The following is a 23,394-nucleotide window of genomic DNA, read 5'->3' on the forward strand; positions in this document are numbered from 1 at the left end:
TATCTGAAGAATGTTGTAATTGTAGCACTTTACAGACTAGTAATAAGTGGGTAGTATCATGGCCAATTATTGGGTAAAATTCTAATAACAATGACAAATTACTTAATAGTTTCCACAATGGTCCTCCATTTGATGTGATGTCATGTCAGCAAAATTGCAAATTGTTGTAGATTAATGGTGAGATTGTAAATGTAGTACTAAAATGATAAGATAGTATTTTGTGGTAATAATTTCATGGCAGTTACATTGTATTGGGTCTGTAAAATTGCCAAAAGGTTCACCAAAAACATACAAATATACTGTCATTGCCTCAGCTGGTACTCCCAACTGTGCACTGTGATTAAGAAAAAAATGTTCTTGTGCTATTTCTTCCTTTCTCCCTCTGTCCGACCCCCCCCCCCCCCCCCCTTCTCTCTCTGGTAGGTACTCCAGATAGTCTGGAGGAGAAGGAGCAGCAGCTCTCTACCATGATCACTCAGCTCATCGGTCTGCGGGAGCAGCTCCTGGCCGCCCATGATGAGCAAAAGAAGATGGCTGCCTCACAAATGGAGAAGCAGAGGCAACAGATGGAGCTGGCTCGCCAACAGCAGGAGCAGGTGAAGCTTAGCTCACACCACCTACTGTCTCCACCTCTGAAGCAGGAGGCCAGACATCCACTCTTTAGACTAGACCGCAGAGAGAGAGAGAGGGAGAGCCCAGTATAGGCTGACAACAGCCACAGTGTGTTGATGCATTCTGAACCAAATAGAATGGGAGGGCCACAGACCACTGTATAAGCAGGACAACTGCAGGGCGTAAGGCATCTGGTGATGCATACATATGTGTGTTGTTGCTGTCAGTCAGGGAAGGGCCAAACCAAAACAATCGTAGCCCGTCTGCACACAGGAAGAATCAGGGAGTGAACACGTCTCTGTGGTGAAACATTAAGATGACAGATCTGAAAAGAAGTCCTGAAGTCCTCATACATTGATGGTGATGAAGGCTAGGCTTGAGGGTGTGAAAAATCATCTTCTGACAGCCTCTCTACAGGCGTCCAAGTCCCACCCTGTGGCATTATGGTGCCAATCAGCTCTCTTGTAAACATGCCAGCTCTTTCACTAGATAAACTGTGCATTTGGAAGTTTTACTATCATTTTTCAGTTTATGAACAGGCTTTGACCCTGTTTCAAAATGTGTTGTTTTTTTCTTTCAACTCTACCTTGTCTGCTCTCTCATAATGATTGCCACTTGCAATAGCACATTGTGGTCATATACATGAACAGTAGGTTTTGTTTAAGTTTTTATCCGTAATATTTTTTAGCAATTTCTGGTCGACTATTTCCTCTGTCAAAGCTTCTGATTTCCCCAACACAAAGACCTTTGGTGGAAAGCTTATATTCTTTGTTTTTTGCTTCTTTGCCAGATTACAAGACAACAGCAACAGCTCCTGCAGCAGCAGCACAAGATCAATGTCCTCCAACAGCAGATTCAGGTATGTTGGCTTATCTCAGTCCCTACATTTTTTATAAACGGAAATCCAATGGCGCTGACTGTAACTCTTGACTTGATGCAATGAGGTGGCATTTTCTGTAGCTAATTTTCCTGCTGTGTATGGTTCAAACACCTGGAGCATTATACAATCAACATCAAAAGCAACATAAGTGCGGCATCAAGGAGTTACAGTAATATTTTTTTTTCAGTGCAGTATTTCTGATCTTGGTATGGGACCATCATAGATTCATATTACCAGCTCATTACTTGGCAGATTCTGTCGTGTTCTTTGACAACCATCCAACTAGGGCTGCACAATTATTGCAATTGTAATCGCAATATGAACCAACGCAATTACCATTCATTAACTTAATTAAATCCGTTTTTGAAAACATTCATAAGTCATGTTGTTTAATTTCAGGTAATATCAGTAAAATTGCAGTTCTGTTGTTTTGATTGAACTGAATCAATTCATTGAGATTCAAAAATCACATGCATATGTGCATGCCTCATGGGATGTTTAATCTAATAGGCCTGGTATAGTCCTGTGTCTGTGTCCCGCGCATGTGGCACGTCTCAATGCGGAACTGACGTACGTCTTCAACGCGCGCAAATGTGCACGGAGGAGTGTACCACATCCTTAAAGCTGATGATGCGCAAGACAACTTGTGCAACTTTGCTGGGCAATGTTCCTAAGTATTATTGGTGTGGCACATTCCCATTGATATTGGACAACGTATTTTCTGGAGTTCTTTAATCATCAGTAGGGAAATTTTCATCCAATCAGAACACATGGAACCGGTTGTGTAGTTGCCCAGCAACATTGCTCAAAAAGTTGCCCCATGTATATCACCGTAACTACAGTATGCACCTCCTTACTCCCATTAATAATAATAATAATAATAATACATTTTATTTAAAGCACCTTTCAAGTCACCCAAGGACACTGTACAATAAGAGAAAGGATATAGACATAAGAGTAGCATAAAAACATCAAACAGAGACAGTATACAAGAGAACATAGACATAAAAGCAACATATACAGGGACAGTACAAATAGACAGTACACTTAGTAAAACACACTAAACATTCAGCAAGGGACAGACATTGCCAACAAAAGTATAAAAAAATAAAATAAAACAGTAATAGAGGAGCAAGTGGGATGGAGGAGGCAAGGTTATGAGTAGGAAGGAAAAGCAAGAGTGAAAAGGTGAGTTTTTAACATGGATTTAAAGGTGGACAGGGAAGTGCTTTGACGTAGTGCAAGTGGGAGGGAGTTCCAGAGTTTGGGGCCAGCCACGCTAAAGGCCCTGTCACCCATGGAACGGAGATGTGCAGTGGGGGTGGATAGGAGGTGGGCATCAGTGGAGCGTAAGGTGCGGGTTGGTTGGTAAGGGGTCAGGAGGCTTGAAAGATAAGAGGGTGCAAGATTATGTTGTGCTTTAATGACAAGAAGGATGATTTTGAATTGAATACGGTATTGTACAAGGAGCCAGTGTAGTTGATGGAGGATGGGAGTGATATGTTGCCAGGACCTGGTACGGGTGAGAACTCTTGCAGCGGAATTTTGAATGTATTGTAGCCTGTCTAATCTCTTTGCTGAGACACCAAAAAGCAGGGCATTACAGTAGTCAAGTCTGGAGGTTATGAAAGCATGAATGAGAGTCTCAGCAGTGGTGGGGTTAAGGGACGGGGGTTAATGCACATCAAGTTACACAAAAAAGTCAATGAACACAGATTCTGAATCATTTCTCTTGCTCATCATACACACTCAAAGAAATTAAGTTTGCCTGAGGCACTGGACGATATGACTTCATCCAACAGACTGCAATAAACACGTTTACTTTACACACACATTGTGAATCCATGCTTGTGTTTATCAACCAGTTTGCTATACCATTGTAGTTAACAGTAACACTACTTACCCTAGTTGAAGAAGGTTATACCAGACGCAGTGCAGATGTAATAGCAAATGAGAGTTGGTTTATATCTTTTTGAAAGTAACATGATTTATAATGTTAGGTCCTCCGCTGCCGCTTTGCTTAGCAGCACCTGATTTGTAATTTTAAAATTGGGATATCTACCAGTTCAAAGTATCCGCGTACCGATGCACTTGCATCTTTAACATTCAAATCAGTTTCCAATATTGGTAAGCCATATTGGTAAATCTTTACACCCCAAGAAAATGAGCACTAGCAGATATTTTCCCCCTGGTGCTCATCTTAGTGGTTCATGCTGGTTTACAAGACATCCATACTATGATTCTGACACTGCATTTTTAAAGTCCCATATCTCTTTATATTTGTCTTGCTCATACACACTGAAGGAAATAAGGTTTGCCTGAGGCCCTAGTTTTCCTCTGTGCTTCTCAGTGGCTGATAGGCTGCTGTCTTTGTTTTAACAACAGCTTAATGCCTTTCATATGTGCACCTACAGTACTCCCCCAGCCTAGCAGACACCACATCACTGGAGCCATGCCTAAGGCTCGACGCACGTTTGTGGTCTCCTCTCCCTCCATGCCTCCCCACATCCTTGCATGAGGAGGGATTGCAATTGTTATTCTGTGGCCAGAACTAAAAAGCACACAGTATAGAATCTAGCCTTTTTCAAAGTTTGTTTGTTTTCCAGCATTGCCTATTAGTGTTGCTGCAGGCTGTAGGCCTTCTGGTGGCGGCCTGACTGTAGGAACATTCACTGTTTCATGTTTTTGGTCTTGAGTTGCAGCAGTCCTGTGCCATGTTGATTCAATGTACTGGAGTCAACATTCTGTTCTCCTTGACTCTATGAGTCCACATGCAGGGTAGAATGAATCTCGTGGAATCATAGACACCATGGAAGAGGTTTTGGCATTGAAGATCTGTATAGTTTTATTTACTCATTATAGTCAGCTGGGCTAATCTCAGGTTTATTGATTAAAAGTTTACTGAGGTTCATTGATGACCTTTATTGATGATTGTTGCAGGGTGTTAGGGATTCTGAACTAAGAACTGCACTGCAGTACACAGGAAAGGAATTATAACATTTCATATACCTCATCAAAACATTTGAGCATAAACAAATTGTTGACTAATGACCACCAATGAGTTCCTCCCTCGCACTTACTTGTACATCATTGTCTTGTGCTCTGAAATTGAATCTTGCTCTATACATGGTATATGGTTACCCTCAAGACACACACACACAGACACGCACACACAGTTCATTCCTATTCATAAATACACACATATAGCACACATCATCCAAACACATAGTCATACAAATAGAAGGGAGGGGGCAGCTCCAAAGTTAACGGTGTGTGTGTGTGTGTGGTAGTTTAAGAGGAGGCCCATGTTTTCTTAGGGCTGGAAAGGCCCAGGCCTATTCATCCGTCTGCGCACTGGAAGAGGAGCCCCTGTGCAACACACACACACACACACACACACACACACACATACACACACATACACACACACACACAGCTTCAGTTCCCCCGAGGAGCAACAATGAATGGAGCTGTTTGTACTTTTCCTCCATTTTTCCACACGGTGCTGTGATGCTGCTCCTTTTCCTCTGTTCATTCCGTCAGTCTGGCTACCGTGGTAACATGCCAGTGGAACGCTTCTTTTTGTCTGAATCAGGAACTAAGTTTAGTTTTTGAGACTTTCTCCACTGGTCAATTTCATTAATACACATCTCTTTTTCAAGGTTTTCAGTAAGTTTGAAGATTTCTACAATATCGCCTGGAGAAAATTAAATCTGCCCGCCTTGATTTGAGCATGATCTGCTTTGAAGTCTTTTATATTTTTTAACTGTATTAACTGTGTTTCTCACAATCTTTTAGTTATAGTGCTCACATCCTCACAGCAAATCCTCTGAGGAGCTGGTAAATTGTAGATTGTAGAGAGACTGAAATTGTGTACACCAATTAGCAGTACTGTGTACACAAAGGGGAAAATCCCCAGAGCCCCAAGGCTTTGATAAGCATTCAATACAAACCTGATAGCTTTACATTTGAACCATTTAAATAGCTATTTCTGAGTCTCTGAGGCCTCCCCACTGTTCCCCAAGAGCTTGCAGATTTTTGCTTGTGCTACCCACAGCTCATTTCATTTCATCATTGCCTACGTCCAACTTATTTTCTGCTGCTCTCAGCATTATTTCTCATCTTTCCTATCAATGTAATGTTGCAAAGTAAAGCTTAGGCTAATTAGCGGCAACAACGCCAACTCAGAAACCTTTTCCACATTTGGCTGGTTTATAGAAATATATTATAAATATTATAGATATGGCCACTGTGGTGCTGATGCTATACACAATAGAAACAGTAAGGGACTGAGTGGTGCCGTTTAAAGTAAACCAGATGAATATTTTACAGTGTCATTTGTGAAAGGTCATGTTTTTAACCTCTTGCGGGTCTATCTGTCTGACCACAGGTCCAGGGTCACATGACTCCTCTGATGATCCCCCTCTTCCCCCACGACCAGCGTTCCCTGGCTGCGGCCGCAGCTGCCCAGCAGAGCTTCCTCTTCCCCCCAGGGCTGTCCTACAAGCCAGGTACCATTCACCGCCTAGATAGATAGATAGATAGATAGATAGATACTTTATTGATCCCCAGGGGAAATTCAAGTGATCCCCAGGGGAAATTCAAGAAAGCCTAAGTATAAGTATAAGTATAAGTATAAGTATAAGTATATATACTCTTTTGATCCAGTGAGGAAAATTTGGTCTCTACATTTATCTCAATCCGTGAATTAGTAAAACATACTCAGCACACAGCGAACACAGAGTGAGGTGAAGCACACACTAATCCCGGCGCAGTGAGCTGCCTGCAACAACAGCCGTGCCTATTGGTCGGGGTTCGAACCGGCAACCCTACGGTTACAAGTCCGAAGTGCTAACCAGCAGGCCACGGCTGCCCCCCAGCCTACATGCCTACATGCATTCTGTACTTTGCTCTTGTTTGTGCCTTCAGTATGTTTGTAACCAATCCTTCAGTGTAAACATCTCCTGAAGAGTAGAATATCTAAGCTTCAAGAGGCCGTAGGTTCACGTAAGGACGTAAGGACACGACAAAAAGTATAATGATTTATAATGATGATACATAGATAATGAATAAAGATATTTCTTTTAGTGGCATGGTTGCCAAGCAATGCAGAGACACAGTGCAGATTTGTGGTAGTAATATAGAGCATTTTGTATTGTGGCAGTAATGTAGGTCATCGAGAGTTTTACAATGACTTTGAAAGCGATTCAGCCAATCATAATCAAAAGACCAGAACTATCCATCTTAGAAACTACTTTAGCCTATGGAATGGGACATGTAAGCCTACAGCAGTGCTTGCTGAGGCAGTGCCTCTGTCAGAGTAAAAGCTGAAGCACCACCTGCTCTTCCTCCATGTTACATTCCATTCCTGCGCGCATTCCTGCCCACAGAGACACAGGCCCAATAGGAGATGCCTCTGAGACAATGTGCTAATGATGAGGTTTACTCCTGGTATGCTAAGACTTTTTACAACAAATGTTTTTTGCAGGGAAGGATTGATTGGAGAGAATGCATTCATGTGTATATGTGTGAGCCTATGAGTGAAAAGGATGTGAATAGGAGAGCGAGTTCTTCTATGAATGTGTTGATACTTCTCACTCATACTGAAATCTTAGCTGATTACAAAGCCCAGGAGAATACTAAAATATCTTTCCACTCAGACCACCTACTACTTACTCATTTTAAATATTGCATTGTGCTTTTAAAATAAGGACTTTCAAATGCAGCACTTTCAAATCAAACATTTGTTAGAAATATGGATTCCTCTATTTCAAGACAACTACAAATGTCACAATTTCTCCCTCTTCTTTGCACAACATGTGCCACTGAACATGACTGACTGACAGAGACAGGTTTGCGCCGTACAAGAATAGGCTGATGGGAATTATGAGGGGATGGATTGTTGCCTGCACAGCACTTCATTCTGTGGCCCTCTCTCTCTCCTGACAGGTGATAACTACCCCATGCAGTTCATTCCATCCACCATGGCAGCTGCTGCTGCGTCAGGCCTGAGCCCATTACAGCTGCAGGTATGCACCCCTCATGCATTACAGCTAATGCACCCCTCACGCCTTACAGCTAACGCTAACAAGGACAATCAGCAAGCCTGTCAAATGCTAACAAGGAACAGTGAATAAGATGTAGCCAGTTCTGTGTTTGTGTTATTTTATAGTTGACAGAGACGTTTTCTGTTTTTGTCAACATTATAATGAATGACTTTTGAAACTCCTAGTTGAAATGCTGTGTACATACAATGTATTGAAAAGTCATTTGGATATGACTGTGAGCATGCTATTTAAAGTAAAATTGTGTTTCAGATCAGAAGCTTCTCACAGTGGCTTTGTTGCTAGCTCTGCAATTCAGTAGATCTATCACTCATGGATCTAATCCTCTGTTGTCTGGCAGAGACACACCAGTGTGGAGGAGGAGATTACATTGTTTGGTGGTTACTACAGAAATGTAAACTTACCTAATTGAGAACATTACCAAGATAGATGCAGTATTATGTGGACGATACAGTTTACAATTTGTCTTGCCTTGCCTGAGCCTGAAGTGAGTTTAGTGTTATTTTATTATTACAGGAGTTACACATTGTTCATGTTCATATGCTGAAAAAAATGAAAGTTAGAAAAGTTAGCTCATAGTAAGCTTTAAGAAAAAAAAGGCTGCAGTTCCTTGCTTGAATGGTTAAGTGAGTTAAGTGTCTTTTTTAGCCTAATTATATTCTGGTTTAACCCAGTTTCACCTGTCAGGTCTTGTAGTAGAGGCATGATCAGCCAAGCCCCATGTCAGGAACGCATTTAGGGCTCACTCCTGAATCTGTGCTGGGTGTGAAACAAAGGACAATGCTGTAAATCCATCAAGAGTGTCACCACACCCCTAATGTGTCAAATTCATCATTACAACCACTGATTTATTAAAGAGGTCCATTGTGTTTGTGTGCAGGGATGGGCACAAATACATCAAAATGTATTTCCAAATAAAATACTAAATACCCACCTTAAAAATGTATCAAAATAAGATACAAAATACAGCAGCCAAAAAAATGTATCAAAATAAAATACAGTATTTTTGTATTTTCAAAATACTACAAAATACTTCTTCCTAAAAGCCTTTTTCGTCTATCCCTTCACTTGTGCACTACCTGGAAAAACATCTGAAAGCAAGAGACTCCTTCCATAATCGGTCAACAGATTAGATATGCTGACTCCTAATGTTAGACATCCCAATATAAACCTCTGCCAGGGTCGGCGCCAGAGAGCAACAGGTGGGGGGGGGCACCTCACCTCACTTTTATTAGTTATTTTTTCAAAATTGCCATAGTAAAGACCATCCTTCGAGCCTTTTGGATAACTGAAACAATATGATCATGGTGGAAAATAGTGCAAGAACATAGCAGTCATAGCCTATAGTGTTTACTGTAATAGACTATCACACAGCGTTTAATAGAATAGGTGCATAGGCTACAATAAAAGTAAATAGACTATAACAGACTCACCACTAGCAGGCCTAGGCTACAGCTGAGTGCAAAATTTCATCATCACTGTGTCTTTCCATTCATTTTGAAATGTTCTTGTAAGACCCTGCTCAAAAGCAAATTGCACATAGGGCCTTCTGATAATATTGCAACATTGAACGTAGGCTATGTGATCGCTCGAAATGTTCTTTAAAGTACAGAACTAATTCTAACACATTTATGAAGTGGCTAGGGAAAGGCACCAAATGTAATGGAAAGAGTGAACAGGACACTCGGCATGGCTTTTAGTATTTTGTGCTGCTCTGACAGTCCACTTTTATTGACTGTTAGCAATGTCCTTTTAGGCAAGTCCTCCAATCGGCGGCCATATTGCAACACTTTTTGGGGACTTATCGGGCGTCTATTTCAGCAGAAATGTGTGTGTGCAAGGCATCACATGATTGGCACAATGTCTTCACAACACACCACATGACTGGCTCAATGTATTCACAACACACCACATGATTGGCTCAATGTATTCACATGTCGACGTTTTGCTGCGTAAGGGGTGGGATATGTGTAGACAACTGCCATATTGGTGTTACCAACTACCCCCATGCATTTCTATAGAGGATTTTTTGAGTGCTGTGTCTCTTCATTAGAAAGTCTCTGCTGTTAGTCTACTGTTTTTGAGTTTGGAGATGTACCGACTACACAACTGTTGCACTTCCCAGCCAGTTGGTGTAATAGATTGGCCACTATGAATCAGTGACAATAACTCAAAGACAAACAATCCAAATGGATGGTTTATTTAGAAATTTAAACTAGGTAGCATTTTAAGTTATTTAACACCATCACAACCACACTTATGGTTTCATCACAGTTCAATAATTTTGTATACACCTGAAACTGGTGTGTGCACAACCTCTATCAATTTAAATACAAAAAAGAAGTAAAATAAAAAATAAAAAATCAGGTTGTCACATTAATACCATCCAATCAGTTAAGCCAATTAGAAGCCAATAATAATGATATTATCATTTCTTATTTAAAATGTGCAAAATTGGAAATGTCCTTGTTTGAGGTATCTTGTCAAGTTACCATAGCACTGAAATATTTCACAGGTCAGAGAACATAGACAAATTTAAAGTCTAGAAAAAAACTGTAAAACAAAAAAAAAGAAAGGAAAATAGCAAACTCAAGTGTTGCAATATAAGCTTGTGAACTCAAGTCCTTGTGCTGTCCTTGTGTGAGCAAAGGAGTGTGTGTAATCTTAGCTATTCGTGTCTCCTCAGTTGATGCCTTTAAGCACAACTACAGTAACTTCTCAAAACAGTGTTGCATTCAGACGACGCCTGTTAATCAGTCCAGTAAAGGAAAATAATTGCTCTACTGGAGCAAATGAGCTTGACCATGTGAGGGTGCCACAGACAGACAGAGACAGAGATTTTGTGCTTTATAGATAGTTACAGTAGATGCATGCCATCACAGTGTTTTATTATTATTTTAAAAATACAGAAATACACAACACTGAAGTATTTTAATTAAAAATACGAAGGCATTTTCATCATCTCAATAAAATACAAATTAGAAAATAGTATTTTGTATTTAAAATACATATTTTAAATACATGTATTAGAAATACTGCCCATCCCTGTTTGTGTGTTTGTATTAGTTTGTATGAGAGATACCAAGAGATAAAGTTTGAACGAGAGAGAGAGAGAGAAAGAAAGAAATGGAGAGAGAGAGAGAGAGAGAGAGAGAGAGAGAGAGTTTTAGGGCATGAAGCCCACTATATGAAATACCACATACTCTAGTGCATTAGTTGGTGTGTTAGATGGTGTGTGTTCATAGGAGCCTTTAAAGGAGCCCAGTGTCCCATACACTCCATAAGTGCTGGTTCACGAAGGAGGTGAAAGACTTTAGATGCCTAAAAAGAGCAGACTTAAGGCTGTTTGTCCAAGAACATTCCGTCCATAGACACACTAACATAAATGCTGTAGAAAAACTGCAGCACATACACATAAACACTTTACTCTGATAACATCTGTTCCATCTTGAAATAGGGTTATATCAGAGCTTAATAAAGCTAGACTAAGAAAGACAGAGAAAGAGAAGAAAGACAGAGAGAAAAACAACATTTGGTTATATGTTTGCTGGCTTTTAAGATGAATTAATCAATGACTACTGGATTAACTATTGTATTGTTCCATGCAGAGTCTCATTATGATGTAGGATTGTTCTCAGAACAGCAGTGGCTTGTTGAATGGATTTGTTCTTCTTTACATGGGGCAGTGGAGAAACCAATTGCATTGTCAGGGTTCAAGGTTTGAGCTTTGTAAAGCGCCTTGACATCATTTAAATGGTTTTGGTTCTATATTAAAGGAACCATATGTAAGATTTTGGCCAAAACTGGTACTTCAATCACTTTCAAATTACTGTAGAGAGGTGTATCACCTCCTCCTCCCCCTCCCCCCTGACTCGAGGTTGCCAATCCGGATGCCGAAACACTACTGACTTCGTGATTAGTAGATAGGTGGAGGGTGGCGCATCAGCCAAAACATGAAACATGAAATCAGAACATGATTTCTTAATGTCTAGTGACATATTAGGGCCATTTTATGATTAATTGAAATACATTTCTTACATACGGTTCCTTTAATACAATTTTATTTAATCAAATTTATAGAAAGAAATAAAGATGTTATATATTAAACATAGAATGCTCAATAGTGTGAAACTGTTAATTTACATTCCTGAAAAAAATGGTATAATTGGACCGTGTCAGTGCATAGCTTATAGTATCAGTATGTCTTGCATTTTACTGTGTTTGATACAGATTGGGTTATAGGGTAGGTCAGGTTCTCTGTGTTAACTGAAATGCTGATATATTTTAAGATCTTGTAGTATTCACATGAAACTCATAAGGATTTTCTGACACAAATAAAATCATGTTTGCGTTTCTCTGCGCGCTTGTGTTTGTGTGTGTGTGTGTGTGTGTGTGTGTGTGTGTGTGTGTGAGAGAGAGAGTTTATGTGTGTATGTTTATGTGTGTGTGTGTGTGTGTAATGTGTGTGTGTGTGTGTGTGTGTGTGTGTGTGTGTGTGTGTGTGTGTGTGTGCGCATATTGGGAACACAGGGAGCACAGTTGAACTTTAATACCTCCTTACACATCCAACCCATATTTCTGTTTGGAAGCTCATTTTCACAGACAGGCTCTGGGTTCCCCTCCAGGGCAAAGAAGCACATCAGAGTGCTTTTATTCTCTTCATAACATCTACAGAACGTGCTGGCCAAGACTATGTACTGTATTTCCCTTTCTCTGACACTCTTTCTCTTTCTCGTACGCACACACACACACACACACACACACACACACACACACACACACACACAGACACACACACACACACACACGCACACGCACACGCACACGCACACACACACACTCACACACACACACACACACACACAGACACACACACACGCACACGCACACGCACACGCACACGCACACACTCACACACACTCTCTCTCACACACACACACACACACACACATACAAGTGACAACTTGTGACAAGATGACAGTGCTTTGGCAGCGCTGTGGTGGGCCTCCGTACGTCTCAGTGGACCTGGCCAGTTTTGCCGATTAAAGAAAGCGGATCTCTCTGTGGTGGGGCGGCTGCTGCTGCTGCCGGGGACGGGACAGGGAAGATGGACGGCTGGCCGGCGCAGCAGACGGGAGGATCAGAAAGCGCAGACACCATGTTGTCTGCCTGCCATGTCTCTGTGGTCTCTCCACTGTGCCTGCGCTCTTGATACTTATTTCAAGACCCGCAATGGGTTCTCTATGAGACCCCCCCCTTCCTCCCCCTCCTGACTTAAGCGAAAAAACTGTCAAAAATAGTCACTAAGAAATAAGTTGAAAAGGAGAGATGTGGAAAGAGAAATTCAGTGGAGTGAATGAACTTCTCTTCTCTTTTCTTGTGTCACCTTTGCAGCAGTTGTATGCCGCCCAGTTGGCCAGCATGCAGATCTCTCCTGGCGCCAAGATGTCCACTCTCCCTCAGCCCACAGTAGCCAACACCTCAGGGTCTCTCTCCCCCACAGGGCTCAAGAGTGAGAAGAGGACCTCCAGCCCTCAAACACACATGAAGGTACCAGCACATCCCTTTCTCTCTGTGTCTGCATCTTTCTCCTCCTCATACTCACACTCTCAGTTCAGTTACATTGAGGCAGATATATTCTAGCATGTCAAAAGACACGCTTTTACACTGACAAAGAATGTAGTAGCTAATGAGTAAAGCCAGAGATTTTATATAAGAGGAGACAAATCACTAACAGCAAACTGAATGGGGCTCTATGAGGGTGATTGGTAACACTAAACATGGTGGAGTTGTGAACTGGAATTACTGCTTTGTAATGTATGTAGCCAATCGCAACATTTTAGATGTTTTGTAATGTATGTAGCCAATCGCAACATTTTGTGTCCTGTTTACTTCCCCTGTAACCATGGCAAAAGTGGGTGCATGCACAGTGAGCAAGTTATGGTTATGGTTATGGTTATGGATTTAGCAGACGCCTTTGTCCAAAGCGACATATAAATACAAAACAACATAATAATATTTAAAAATGAACAGGGAACAGATTAAAATCTAGGTCAAATATAGTAAGGAGAATAGTTGTAGTACACAATAATATCAATTCAATCAATAGCCTAATAAAAAAAGCAATGTAAAAAAGGGGAAAGGCAATAATAAAACAATAATGTCAATTCAATCAATAATATAAAAACAATAAGACTACATTAAGTTAACACAAAGAATAATGTCCTTTTTAGCCTGGAGTTTTATGTAGAACATAGTAACATTGTTCAGTTCAGATTTAAACAATGATTCACCCAATGTACTTTTAACCCTTAAAGGAGTACCGTCACACCGGTGTGACGGGAATGTTGGGAAATGAACATTCTAAAGAATATCTGGGTTCATTGAATTCAACATAGAATTTTAGAACCTTCAATTGTTGCGGAACTTAGAATGTTCAAAAACCTACACCTTTAAGGGTTTTGTAGATGTGACATTCCTCAGTTCAGATTTAAACAATGATTCACCCAATGTACTTTTAATGTAGATGTGACATTCCTATTTGGAATTATGGGTGTCTCCTCATTCATTTGAATAGGAGTCTGACCTTGTTAGTATTAAATAATTGCCCAGAGGCGTTACCAAGATGACTGCTGAGCGGCAAGACTTTTTTCTGAAAGTTTTTTGGTATAGCAAAGATGAAGCGGCTTGGAGAGCGGCTTTTTTTGCAGTATGTGTATATTAGGTTTTGTGTGTGTATGTATGAGAGTGTGTCCTCATAGTCATACATGTTAAATCCTTTTAGTCTTTTCAGTCTGGACGTCCTGATTTTTAAACCAGCATTTTAGAAACCAGTTAGTCGGTCAGTCTCTGTTACCCCTTTTCTGCTTGCCTTGTCCTATCCATCTGACTGCAAGATACACACACTATAATGAAAACAGACTCATAAAAATTTGAGGTTTCCTTCATGCCTCCTTCCATCGTCAGTGAGACAAGCGCGATCCAGTGACATTCCCACTCCAGTGTGCTGTGGAAGCGCTTGACCCGGGGGCCTGTATCACCCAGGCTGCATCCCCTCGTCTAATCAGAGCCATGTGTCCATTTGGAATCTTTTAAGTGAGAATCGCAATGGAGCAGGGACATAAGTCATGTCATTAAACAGTAGTTGCTGAGGGACCCTCCCACCCATCCGCCCTCCCTCTCTCTCTTTCTCTCTCTCTCTGTCTCTCTCTTTCTTTCTCTCTCGCTCTTTTTCTCTCTCTTTCTCTCCTGGCTCCGAGCCCCATGCTCTCACCCACGTCTCCCTCACATCAGGCTGTCTCCTCGGGGCCTCATGGCTCCAACCAAATTAGATCCATGCTAGTTAGCCTCCCCACCCCTGCCCCAAACCACTGCACACTCAAACAACAGGCCCCAGTCAGGACTCAGCGCAGGCCAGGTTGAGGAGCTGTTTTGAAATGGATGATCATCTTCCAGCTACCACTTCCATGTTCCTGGGATTCCTCTCTAATAAAGCCCTGGCGGTAATGTGATATGGTCATGAACCACTGATTAAGTGCAGTGATGCACCATTGGCTGCCTCCAAACAGAAATCCCAGGGATAATGAGAGAGTTGAGGTCTTAGATGTCCACTTTGAGTTTTATTGAATGACAAACGGTAATTACCATAGACACTGATCTAAAGACTTTTTTGTTCAAAGACAGAAAAACACATTTTGGACAGTAGCAGAAGGTAACTTAGAATCTCACATTAGAAAACAGTGAACACCACAGTCAACATTTTTTAACATACAGTAGCATCTCACAACTGATTGTTGATATCACATATCACAAATTACTCATTATGTTACAATTGTATCTTTTCAAGTCACAATTTTGACTTTCAAATTAAAGTGGCATTAAATAAAGTAGAATATTTATGATCACAAATGTATGTTTTACTTCCGTTGGAAGAACAAGATTGGAGTGAGGGGCTGCTTTTGAATGACTGAAGATTATCTGAAGAGTGTCTGTGGTGCCGATCTGGACTCCCAGCATGCATTGCTCCCACAATTACACATGTCTACAGCAGGCATCTCTCTTTTTCAGTCGCAATGAAAGAAACCTGCATGAAGTGTGATCTCCTCATTCATGTATTAATGTCTCTGCTGCTCTCAGAGCTGCTCTCCAGTGCATTTGTTCAGCCTCTGCCCGCATGAACCTCCGTAGAGACTGACCCTTGGTCAGCAGCTGTAAACTGAACTGATGCGAGTCTTTTCTCTGTCTGTGTGTGCTCCAGGACGAGGGCACTCAGCCTCTGAACCTCTCCGCTCGACCCAAGAGCATGGAGGCCATGCGCTCCCCCACGTCCCCCTCCCACAGCCTCTACCCCGGCAGTAAAACAAGTCCAAACAGCCTGGGCAAGGGTGGCATCCCCAGCCCAATCCCCAACATGAGCCGTGCATCCTCACTCGGTAAGTTAAGTACACAACAGTGTGTGAAATGATAAAAACATTTAATTGAAACTTGGTTGAAAAACACAGTCTCCCTGACTACACATGCAGACATTATAGCGTGTGTGGCTGTACTTAAAGGTAATATTAAGTTAAAGCCCTGTGTTTAAGCCAATGAAAGCCTCATGAATAAGAGTAGTTGTGATGAGAGAATGTTATTTATTTTTTACGAGCTTCCGTGTGTCATTGTTTGTCTCCACTTCTTCTTGACTTCATGCCTGCTATCTGTTATTAAGGCCATTCTGAAGCCTCTCATTAGGTGAAAGGCATTTTCACGGGGCTTTGTGGTTTTCCTCTCGCCTTGCTCTCTCAGAGTTTCTCGTTATGTTTCATTCTGTTGTTTTTTTCTATTTTGTGTTTTTTTTTATGACCACCCAAGCTTGCAGTCTATTGCTTTTATCTACTAATTGGATAAGCCAAGCAACTGCAGCAAGCTTGCCGTCTGGGTGTGTTTGTGTGTCTTTAATCACACATGTAGCATCACGCTCTAGTTTTCAAGCACTGGTAAAGCTGGTTCTTAACACAGTTTTGTAACGTCTGTTATGCATCAAACTGTCCCATCAAACACTCATTGATACTGCACCAGTACACTAGACCAGTATATACCAGTACTCATATATCTTGGAACAAGCCGAAACATGCTAATCGGTGGTTCTGAGGCAGGCCTCAACATGGTGAAGTTATCACTCAACCTTATTTGTTTGACTGGGATGTGCATGTGGTCAGACATCCTGTCCAGTCTGAACTCGACAGCGCTGTTCGGGGACCAGGACGCAGTGATGAAGGCGATCCAGGAGGCGAGGAAGATGAGGGAGAGGATGCAGAGGGAGCAGCTCCAGCAGCAGCACAGCCTGGACGCCAAACTCTCCAGCCTCAGCGGCATGAACCTCCATAATGGCAGCCAGGTAACACACACTCTAGCATACACATGCAGACGTGTGGCCTGCTACTTGCTCTCTTAGTAACATCTCAAAAATAGTGGAACTTCATACAAGTTCTAGATGCAAGAGGTCTGGATGGGAATGATAAAGTACTATGTCAGTGTGTTAATGAACTCTTCTTATGATGTCTACTTAAACAATGATGAACATATTATTATCAGAGCGAAGTATGCTCTCTACACATTATTAAAAAGCAATTTATTTTATAACGTTATAGATTGGATTGATAAGAACCCATCGTGTTTGAATCTAACATGGTTGCAGTATTGCATTAATAATGGCATTTTATATTTCATGCATATTAAAATGAAAATATTTTATGCACAATGAAAAAGAAACCATTGTACCAACCAACATATTCCTACATATTCAACTGTTGCTGGAATACAGGCATCATACTATTGGTTTTTAATCCTACTAAATGAAATATGGGTTCTGTAAGCAAGGCCGATGTATTTGCAGTGACATGAGCTACTAGTTCATCTTGTCATATTTCTGCAGACCTGGCACTTAATTCAGTACCTGTGCTTTTGCTTATATACACTGCGTTGAAGACTAGTGGGGATGAGAATGAATAGCTTTGTGTGAAAAATGCCATCAATGATCCATGTGTCATTTTAAATTTAAATGATATTGGCAGCTGGGATATGAAACTAGATATACATATACTGTAGATCATTAAATGGATCTAACTAGGTCAGTCTGTACAAGAGCATATAAATAACCTTTAAATGTCAGGTTGAGGTAGGAGCTTGATGTAGCATTAGGGAAGGAAACCACATTGTTATAAACTTTTCATGATGATGGTACAAGCTCTATGGACTTGATTTAGTTTACAGTGCCAGGTCTCTAATAAAAATACTCATTTCCCAGGATAATTGTTCTTTGCTGAATGTAACAGACTGTTTAGTTTATTGCTAGTTGTTAAGTATTGCCTCTGAAACTGGGGTGTGAAAAGGGCACTTTGCCTTCTGAAGTATTCAGAAGGTCTTTCTATACAATAAACAGTTGTATAGCCGTTTATTTCCAAACAAATCCCACTCGGAAAGAAGACATGTAGGACACACAGAATGAAACATTTTCCTGAAGTCTTGTTGAAGTGTTTAAGAGAAGACTAGACATTCACAGTATGCCAGTATTAAAGTAAAGTTTTGTTGGAAAGGAAATAAAAATGGTAAGTTTTTTTTTCAATAAGCTTGGTGTATAGCTGGAATTTCAAGGAACTTCTTGAAATGTTGCAAGCATCTTTAATAGCAGGCCATTCCTCATCCTAGTGGGATGAGCAATGGAAACCACAAGTCTTACTCATCTGTAAATTTGTATGTAAGGGTGTCTTTTTCCGCTGAAGGCATTTATAGTACCGTCGCTTTCTAATGCTTTTCTGTTGTTCATCAAAAGTAAATATTCAGTTTATTAAATGTATTTGATTTTCTTTAACTCTTCCACACCTCATCCTCTTTACTCTTCCACAATGCAACCCTCCCATGTGTGTGTGTGTGTGTGTGTGTGTGTTACAGCAGGATTGGTCCTTCACCGAGCTTGACGGAGGCCCCTGGAAGCAATTTTCTGCTCCTTTTCCTGCTGCTGTCTAGTAAATTACCAGCTTGGGCTGTGTTCTGGCTGCAGTGGGGATGCTGGCGCGCTGTGGCCGCCTGGCCCTGCTTGTGTCGTCAGATCCCCCAAGCACAGATGCTGCCGGCACTCTCTTAGCCAGCCCGCGGTATTGTGGGGTATCACTTTACCCTGACGGCCCATTTCAGAACACCCACTGTTGCCATCTGCCAGTGAGGCCCAGGAATAGCCTCGGTGGAGCCTCTGTGTGTTTGAGCTCTGGTGGCCTCTTGGCCCGGGGCCTGTTTGTGATGTTATGTTGTGATTCAGATACAAGCTTTTAAAATATCTTCCCTCATATATTTCCCCGCACACGTGACAATGCTATGTGCCCAGTCATGTTTGATCCCTTTTCAGTCAGAAAAGGTTAGGATCTTCTTTATGCATCTGCCAGGTTTTATGATGCCAGATTCTGTCAGTCAATGTGAAGATCAAGGATCCGAAACATCTACTGTATGTGGTCATAATGGGAAACTTTAGAGTCCTAAACCTAAAATGTAGGTAACAAAGTAGGTAACATTCAGCACTGATGGGTTCATGGGCGTAATAGTTCTTAGTGCCTTTGTTGGCCTGCTCTTGCTTGTGAGCACTCAGGCATGTAAGGGAAGGCCCTGCTCATTGTCTTCACAGAGGGTGGAAAGCTGTTTTTGGAGCGTGGATGCTAACGAGAGGGCTGACTGTGGTGTTTATGAGCCATGGCAGTTGATGAGTCAGGCGTAAGAGGGAGCCTTGTGTTAGAGGAGGTGATCGTCATCAGGGCTTTAGAAATGGAATACTGCAGATGGAACCAAATACTCTGTCCACACGCTCAGTAAAGCTGTTTTATTGATATATTTTTATAGCATATGATGTTTATTGTTTCATGCTGTTAAAAACCCTACTGAAGTGGCATGGCGCACACAGTACAGTACAGTAGACTTGACGTATACTAGACCAAGTTGCCTCTGATGGAGCACTCTTGTTTAAAACGAAAGTGTAGGACCTCTGGATTTGGTGACAATCTTTAATTTTATAAATAATAAAAATGAAAATATACACACCAGTACCATTGGAAACAAAGGACCTTCAAGTCTTATCTACATTATTACAAGTCACAACAGTGCCTGTGCTCTTTAATGTGATTTCTCTGGCACTGGAAAAGTCCCCTTTTCATATGTGCTTTCTGGGGCTCCTCGGACTCTCCTGCATGTTGTGTGTGCCGCCCCAGTGGCCGGCTCTGGCTCGCCCTGCTGAGAGTGCGGAAGGCCCCGCGGCGCGCGCTGCCCTGCTCTGTGGTCAGGCTGATTAAAGCCTGCTCTGCGGCGCTGACATGGGCCCTCAATAAAAACGTCTGCAGGTTCCATGGGCCCTGCCAACGGCTACCACGCCAATGACTTCACACTGCAACCATGGCCCTGTCAAACAAAATACCTCTTGCCACCAAATCATAGAGAGAGAGAGAGAGAGAGAGAGAGAGAGAGAGAGAGAGAGAGAGCAAAAGAAAGAAGAAAGAAAAGAAAGAGAGAGAGAGAGGAGGGAGTGGACCTTTTTTGTTGGGCCCTGTTTTTTTCCACTGCTGCCTGGAGTGTGCCGTTTATAATTTTAGTTGTGGCTTGGTGGAGTACATGCTGAACTCGTTTGAGGCATCAGGCCTTCAGCTAATCAGAGGCAGTGGCTGGTACTGGAGGCAGAGCCTCAGACTCTAACAAGATCCTGCTCATTGTCCTCCACAGTCTCTCTCCTGCTCTCCGCTCCCCTTTTGTTCCATCTGTTCTTCTGTCCTCCTGCTCTTTTCTCCTCTTTTCCCCATTCCTTCTTTCCATTTCTTTCCCTTTATAATCATCTTGTCTGTGAAAGTATTTAACCCTTGAGTGGTTAGAAAAGGGTTTGGATATTTGTAATTCACTAATTGAAAGTTTGTGAGTTGGAGGTAAAAACAGATTTTTTTAGCCATTATTTGAACCGTTTCCTGGTAGCTGTTGTTTCTGAAATACGTACTTTATTTTTCTTTCAACACGGTTAGTGTGGTGTCTGTAAATAGCTTTCATTGACGCATCTGATAAACATCCAGACAACCTCAGAGTTTCTCTCTGCACATCATCCACATCCAGTTCCACAACAAAAAAAGATCTTTGGGCTATAAACACAGTTTGGGCTATCTTTTTCCTGTGGTCGCTGATGCATCTCAGGCAAACAATGAAATCATGCTTTGCTGATCTGCTTAAGGTTTACAACATCAGTAAACAGATACTGTTAATCTCAATTATATCCACGGGAATTCCTTATGTGATAGATGATTCTTGAGCCAGAACATATTCACGCTGACTGTTCTGTGTAGTTAAACTTGTACTCATTGTCTTTCAGGCACGTACACACTTTGAGAGTCTAGGGCAGCATCTTGGAAAACTTGGTGAGGATATGAAGCTGGGTCACAGGGTCATTGACCTTACCAGACCTGAGGATATGGAAGGTGAGCCTGTATTCTTTTTACACTGTGTGCTATACATGACATTAAATTGTTTGGGTTGTCTGAGTCCCTAAAGCGGTTTGACTTTTTGCTCTCTTAACTTTTTGAGATGCGTACTTTATAGTAGGTGGTTTTAAGTAGCCTACCTCAGATATTTCCATTTCTTGTCATAATGTCTCATTTTGAACCAACATAGCTTAAACAATCTCCTGGTCTTCATCTTAGACAATTTACATTGTGCCAAACAGAATACATCAGCAGGCAAAGAAAAACAGACTTAACATTCTTCCCCACCACCTCAAACACCTGCTTCCCATAAACACCCATGTTTACAGGGCCCCACTGAATCCATCATGCCTTAGTTTGAAATAGTATCCATAAACAAGTAGGGCTCAGACACAGATATGTATCTGCCTCTGCACTGTCTACTGGATGTTTATTCTTTATTGAGGAGTCCTCCACCCCCGCACCCCCCCCACACCCCTGCCCCCCCACGCGGCCCGTTAGTATTTGCTCCATCAGTGGGAATTCACCTCCTCTCTGTGCTCATCCCTCTCCCCACTCCTAACCCATCCTCTAGTCTCAATGAACCACGCACAAGCTGATTAGGAAACCATTTGTGATAACATTAATACACGTTATTAGTCTGGTCACAACACAAATTACAGATTACAGAGATCCATGTTCAAACATGGATAAATGGTAGACAGTTTTTATATTACAATCCTGTCACCTTACATTGCCCTCTACTCAGGAGAAGTTTTTTATTAAGGCCAACTGTTACTAAAACCAGGATTTGGTTGTGTCCAGGTAGCTGAATTGAAGTTCCTTTTTGTCCAGCAGGGGGCGGTGGCACTGTCGAGGCGCGGGTGTTCCGGGAGGCTCGTGGGAGGCACACCAATGAGCCCCACATCAAGCGGCCCATGAACGCTTTCATGGTCTGGGCCAAGGACGAGAGGCGCAAGATCCTGCAGGCCTTCCCTGACATGCACAACTCCAACATCAGCAAGATCCTGGGTAAGACAGCACCTCTCGCCTGCTTCAGCATGACCGCCAGCTTTGGATCATGAGCAGCTGGGTCTGTGTGGAGAGGACGCATATTCCTTACACCCTCTTGTGTTCTACTCATGTAAATACAATGCATAGGTATTTGGAGTGAAGAAGCTTACTGTACCTATTCAGCCAGAGATAAACAAACTCAGAACATTCTGTCTCTCCATAATTCTTTATAAAACCGTGAACATTTCTATGTCCATTTCCTCTTTGTGATAGTTCTGTACATAAATTATGACTACACAGCAGTAGTGTGGAACTGTTTGTAGCCTTCCCACTCAAAGTCCAGAGTATAATTTGTGTGTGGAGGTGGTGTTGGGGGTGTGGGTGTGAAACACATGAAAGCTGGGGCACTGTTTGCTCTGCCCTAAGTGACCGGTGATGTGGGTCTCCAGCCGTGAGGTGTCCAGCCTGCCTTCATGTCCAGACCCACTGCTGTGTAGCGCTGTGGCAGGAGTGATGGATGCTTAGTGTTTAAAAGCTCTCGGTTAATAGGTTCCAGGAACAGAGATTTCATTCATGACACAGAGTTAGGTGGCAGCCTTGGCTGAAGCCCCACACTGTCTCACTGATGCAAAGACTTAGTACTGTGTAAGACCCTGTGAGTGTGCAGGGCAGGGTCCTGAGGTGGAAAATAACAGAGAAATGTAACCATGTTGGAGACAGTTGTTATGGCAGCCAGACCACAGCGTGGCTCAGTAATGCGCACACTAACCAACTGTATCAGGTCCAGTGCACTTGTTTGAACAATACACAATCTGCCGCAACACCAGCACTGAAGAGATCAACAGAAAACACTCCTAACAAGAAAGAGATAAACTGAGGCTGTGGGCGTTTGACTTGTCCCGTGTATGTTTGAGTGCTTACTGCCCACTACAATAACACAGCTGGAGACGAGGTTAGTGTGTCAGGCGGTGAGGAATGGCCTCATCATGTCCTGCTTCCTGAAGAGGGACTTGAGATAAACCTCTGTAAACACGGCCCCAGGGCTCCGGAGTCCTTTGCCGACTCTGTGTGGCCCTGTGCTGATCACTGGATGGACAGCCACTTCAGCTCTGGGATTACTTGGGCTGGGATGGTTGTTGAACATGTTGGGGTTGTTACGGCAGATCAACTGTGCTGCCTGTATTGTGTATTACAAACATTATTTGATCATAATGATGTTGTAGATTTATATAGGCTTCACTTTGCCACATCAATTGTGAAAATGGAAAGGAAATATCTATGATTATGTTACAAATTGAAGGCATATGAATTGGACATAGGGCATTGATGAATATGATGACTGGCCAAACTAAGAAAAAATGTTGATGCA

At 42.0% G+C, this 23,394-nt stretch overlaps 1 protein-coding gene across 10 annotated transcripts in view; it reads left to right on the forward strand.

Moving 5' to 3' along the window:
- The window catches only part of LOC143101764 (transcription factor Sox-6-like), a 64,458-nt gene that overhangs the window by 36,595 nt on the left and 4,469 nt on the right, over positions 1-23,394 (forward strand). For 7 of the 10 annotated variants that reach the window (XM_076264988.1, XM_076264963.1, XM_076264979.1 and 4 more), the window contains 9 exons: positions 424-596; positions 1,403-1,471; positions 5,883-6,003; positions 7,442-7,521; positions 12,952-13,107; positions 15,815-15,989; positions 16,755-16,933; positions 20,924-21,029; positions 21,867-22,043. In XM_076264988.1, coding sequence (XP_076121103.1) covers positions 424-596; positions 1,403-1,471; positions 5,883-6,003; positions 7,442-7,521; positions 12,952-13,107; positions 15,815-15,989; positions 16,755-16,933; positions 20,924-21,029; positions 21,867-22,043 — 1,236 coding nt within the window. The remainder of the gene's footprint in view (positions 1-423; positions 597-1,402; positions 1,472-5,882; positions 6,004-7,441; positions 7,522-12,951; positions 13,108-15,814; positions 15,990-16,754; positions 16,934-20,923; positions 21,030-21,866; positions 22,044-23,394) is intronic. The other 3 variants (XM_076265030.1, XM_076265037.1, XM_076265023.1) reach the window with 3 other exon arrangements.

Source organism: Alosa pseudoharengus, unplaced genomic scaffold (genome assembly GCF_046254945.1).
Source record: "Alosa pseudoharengus isolate Yale_2024_CS ecotype anadromous, Long Island Sound unplaced genomic scaffold, YU_APseudo_1.1 YU_APseudo_1.1_scf_10, whole genome shotgun sequence".
Taxonomy (NCBI): Eukaryota; Metazoa; Chordata; class Actinopteri; order Clupeiformes; family Clupeidae; genus Alosa; species Alosa pseudoharengus.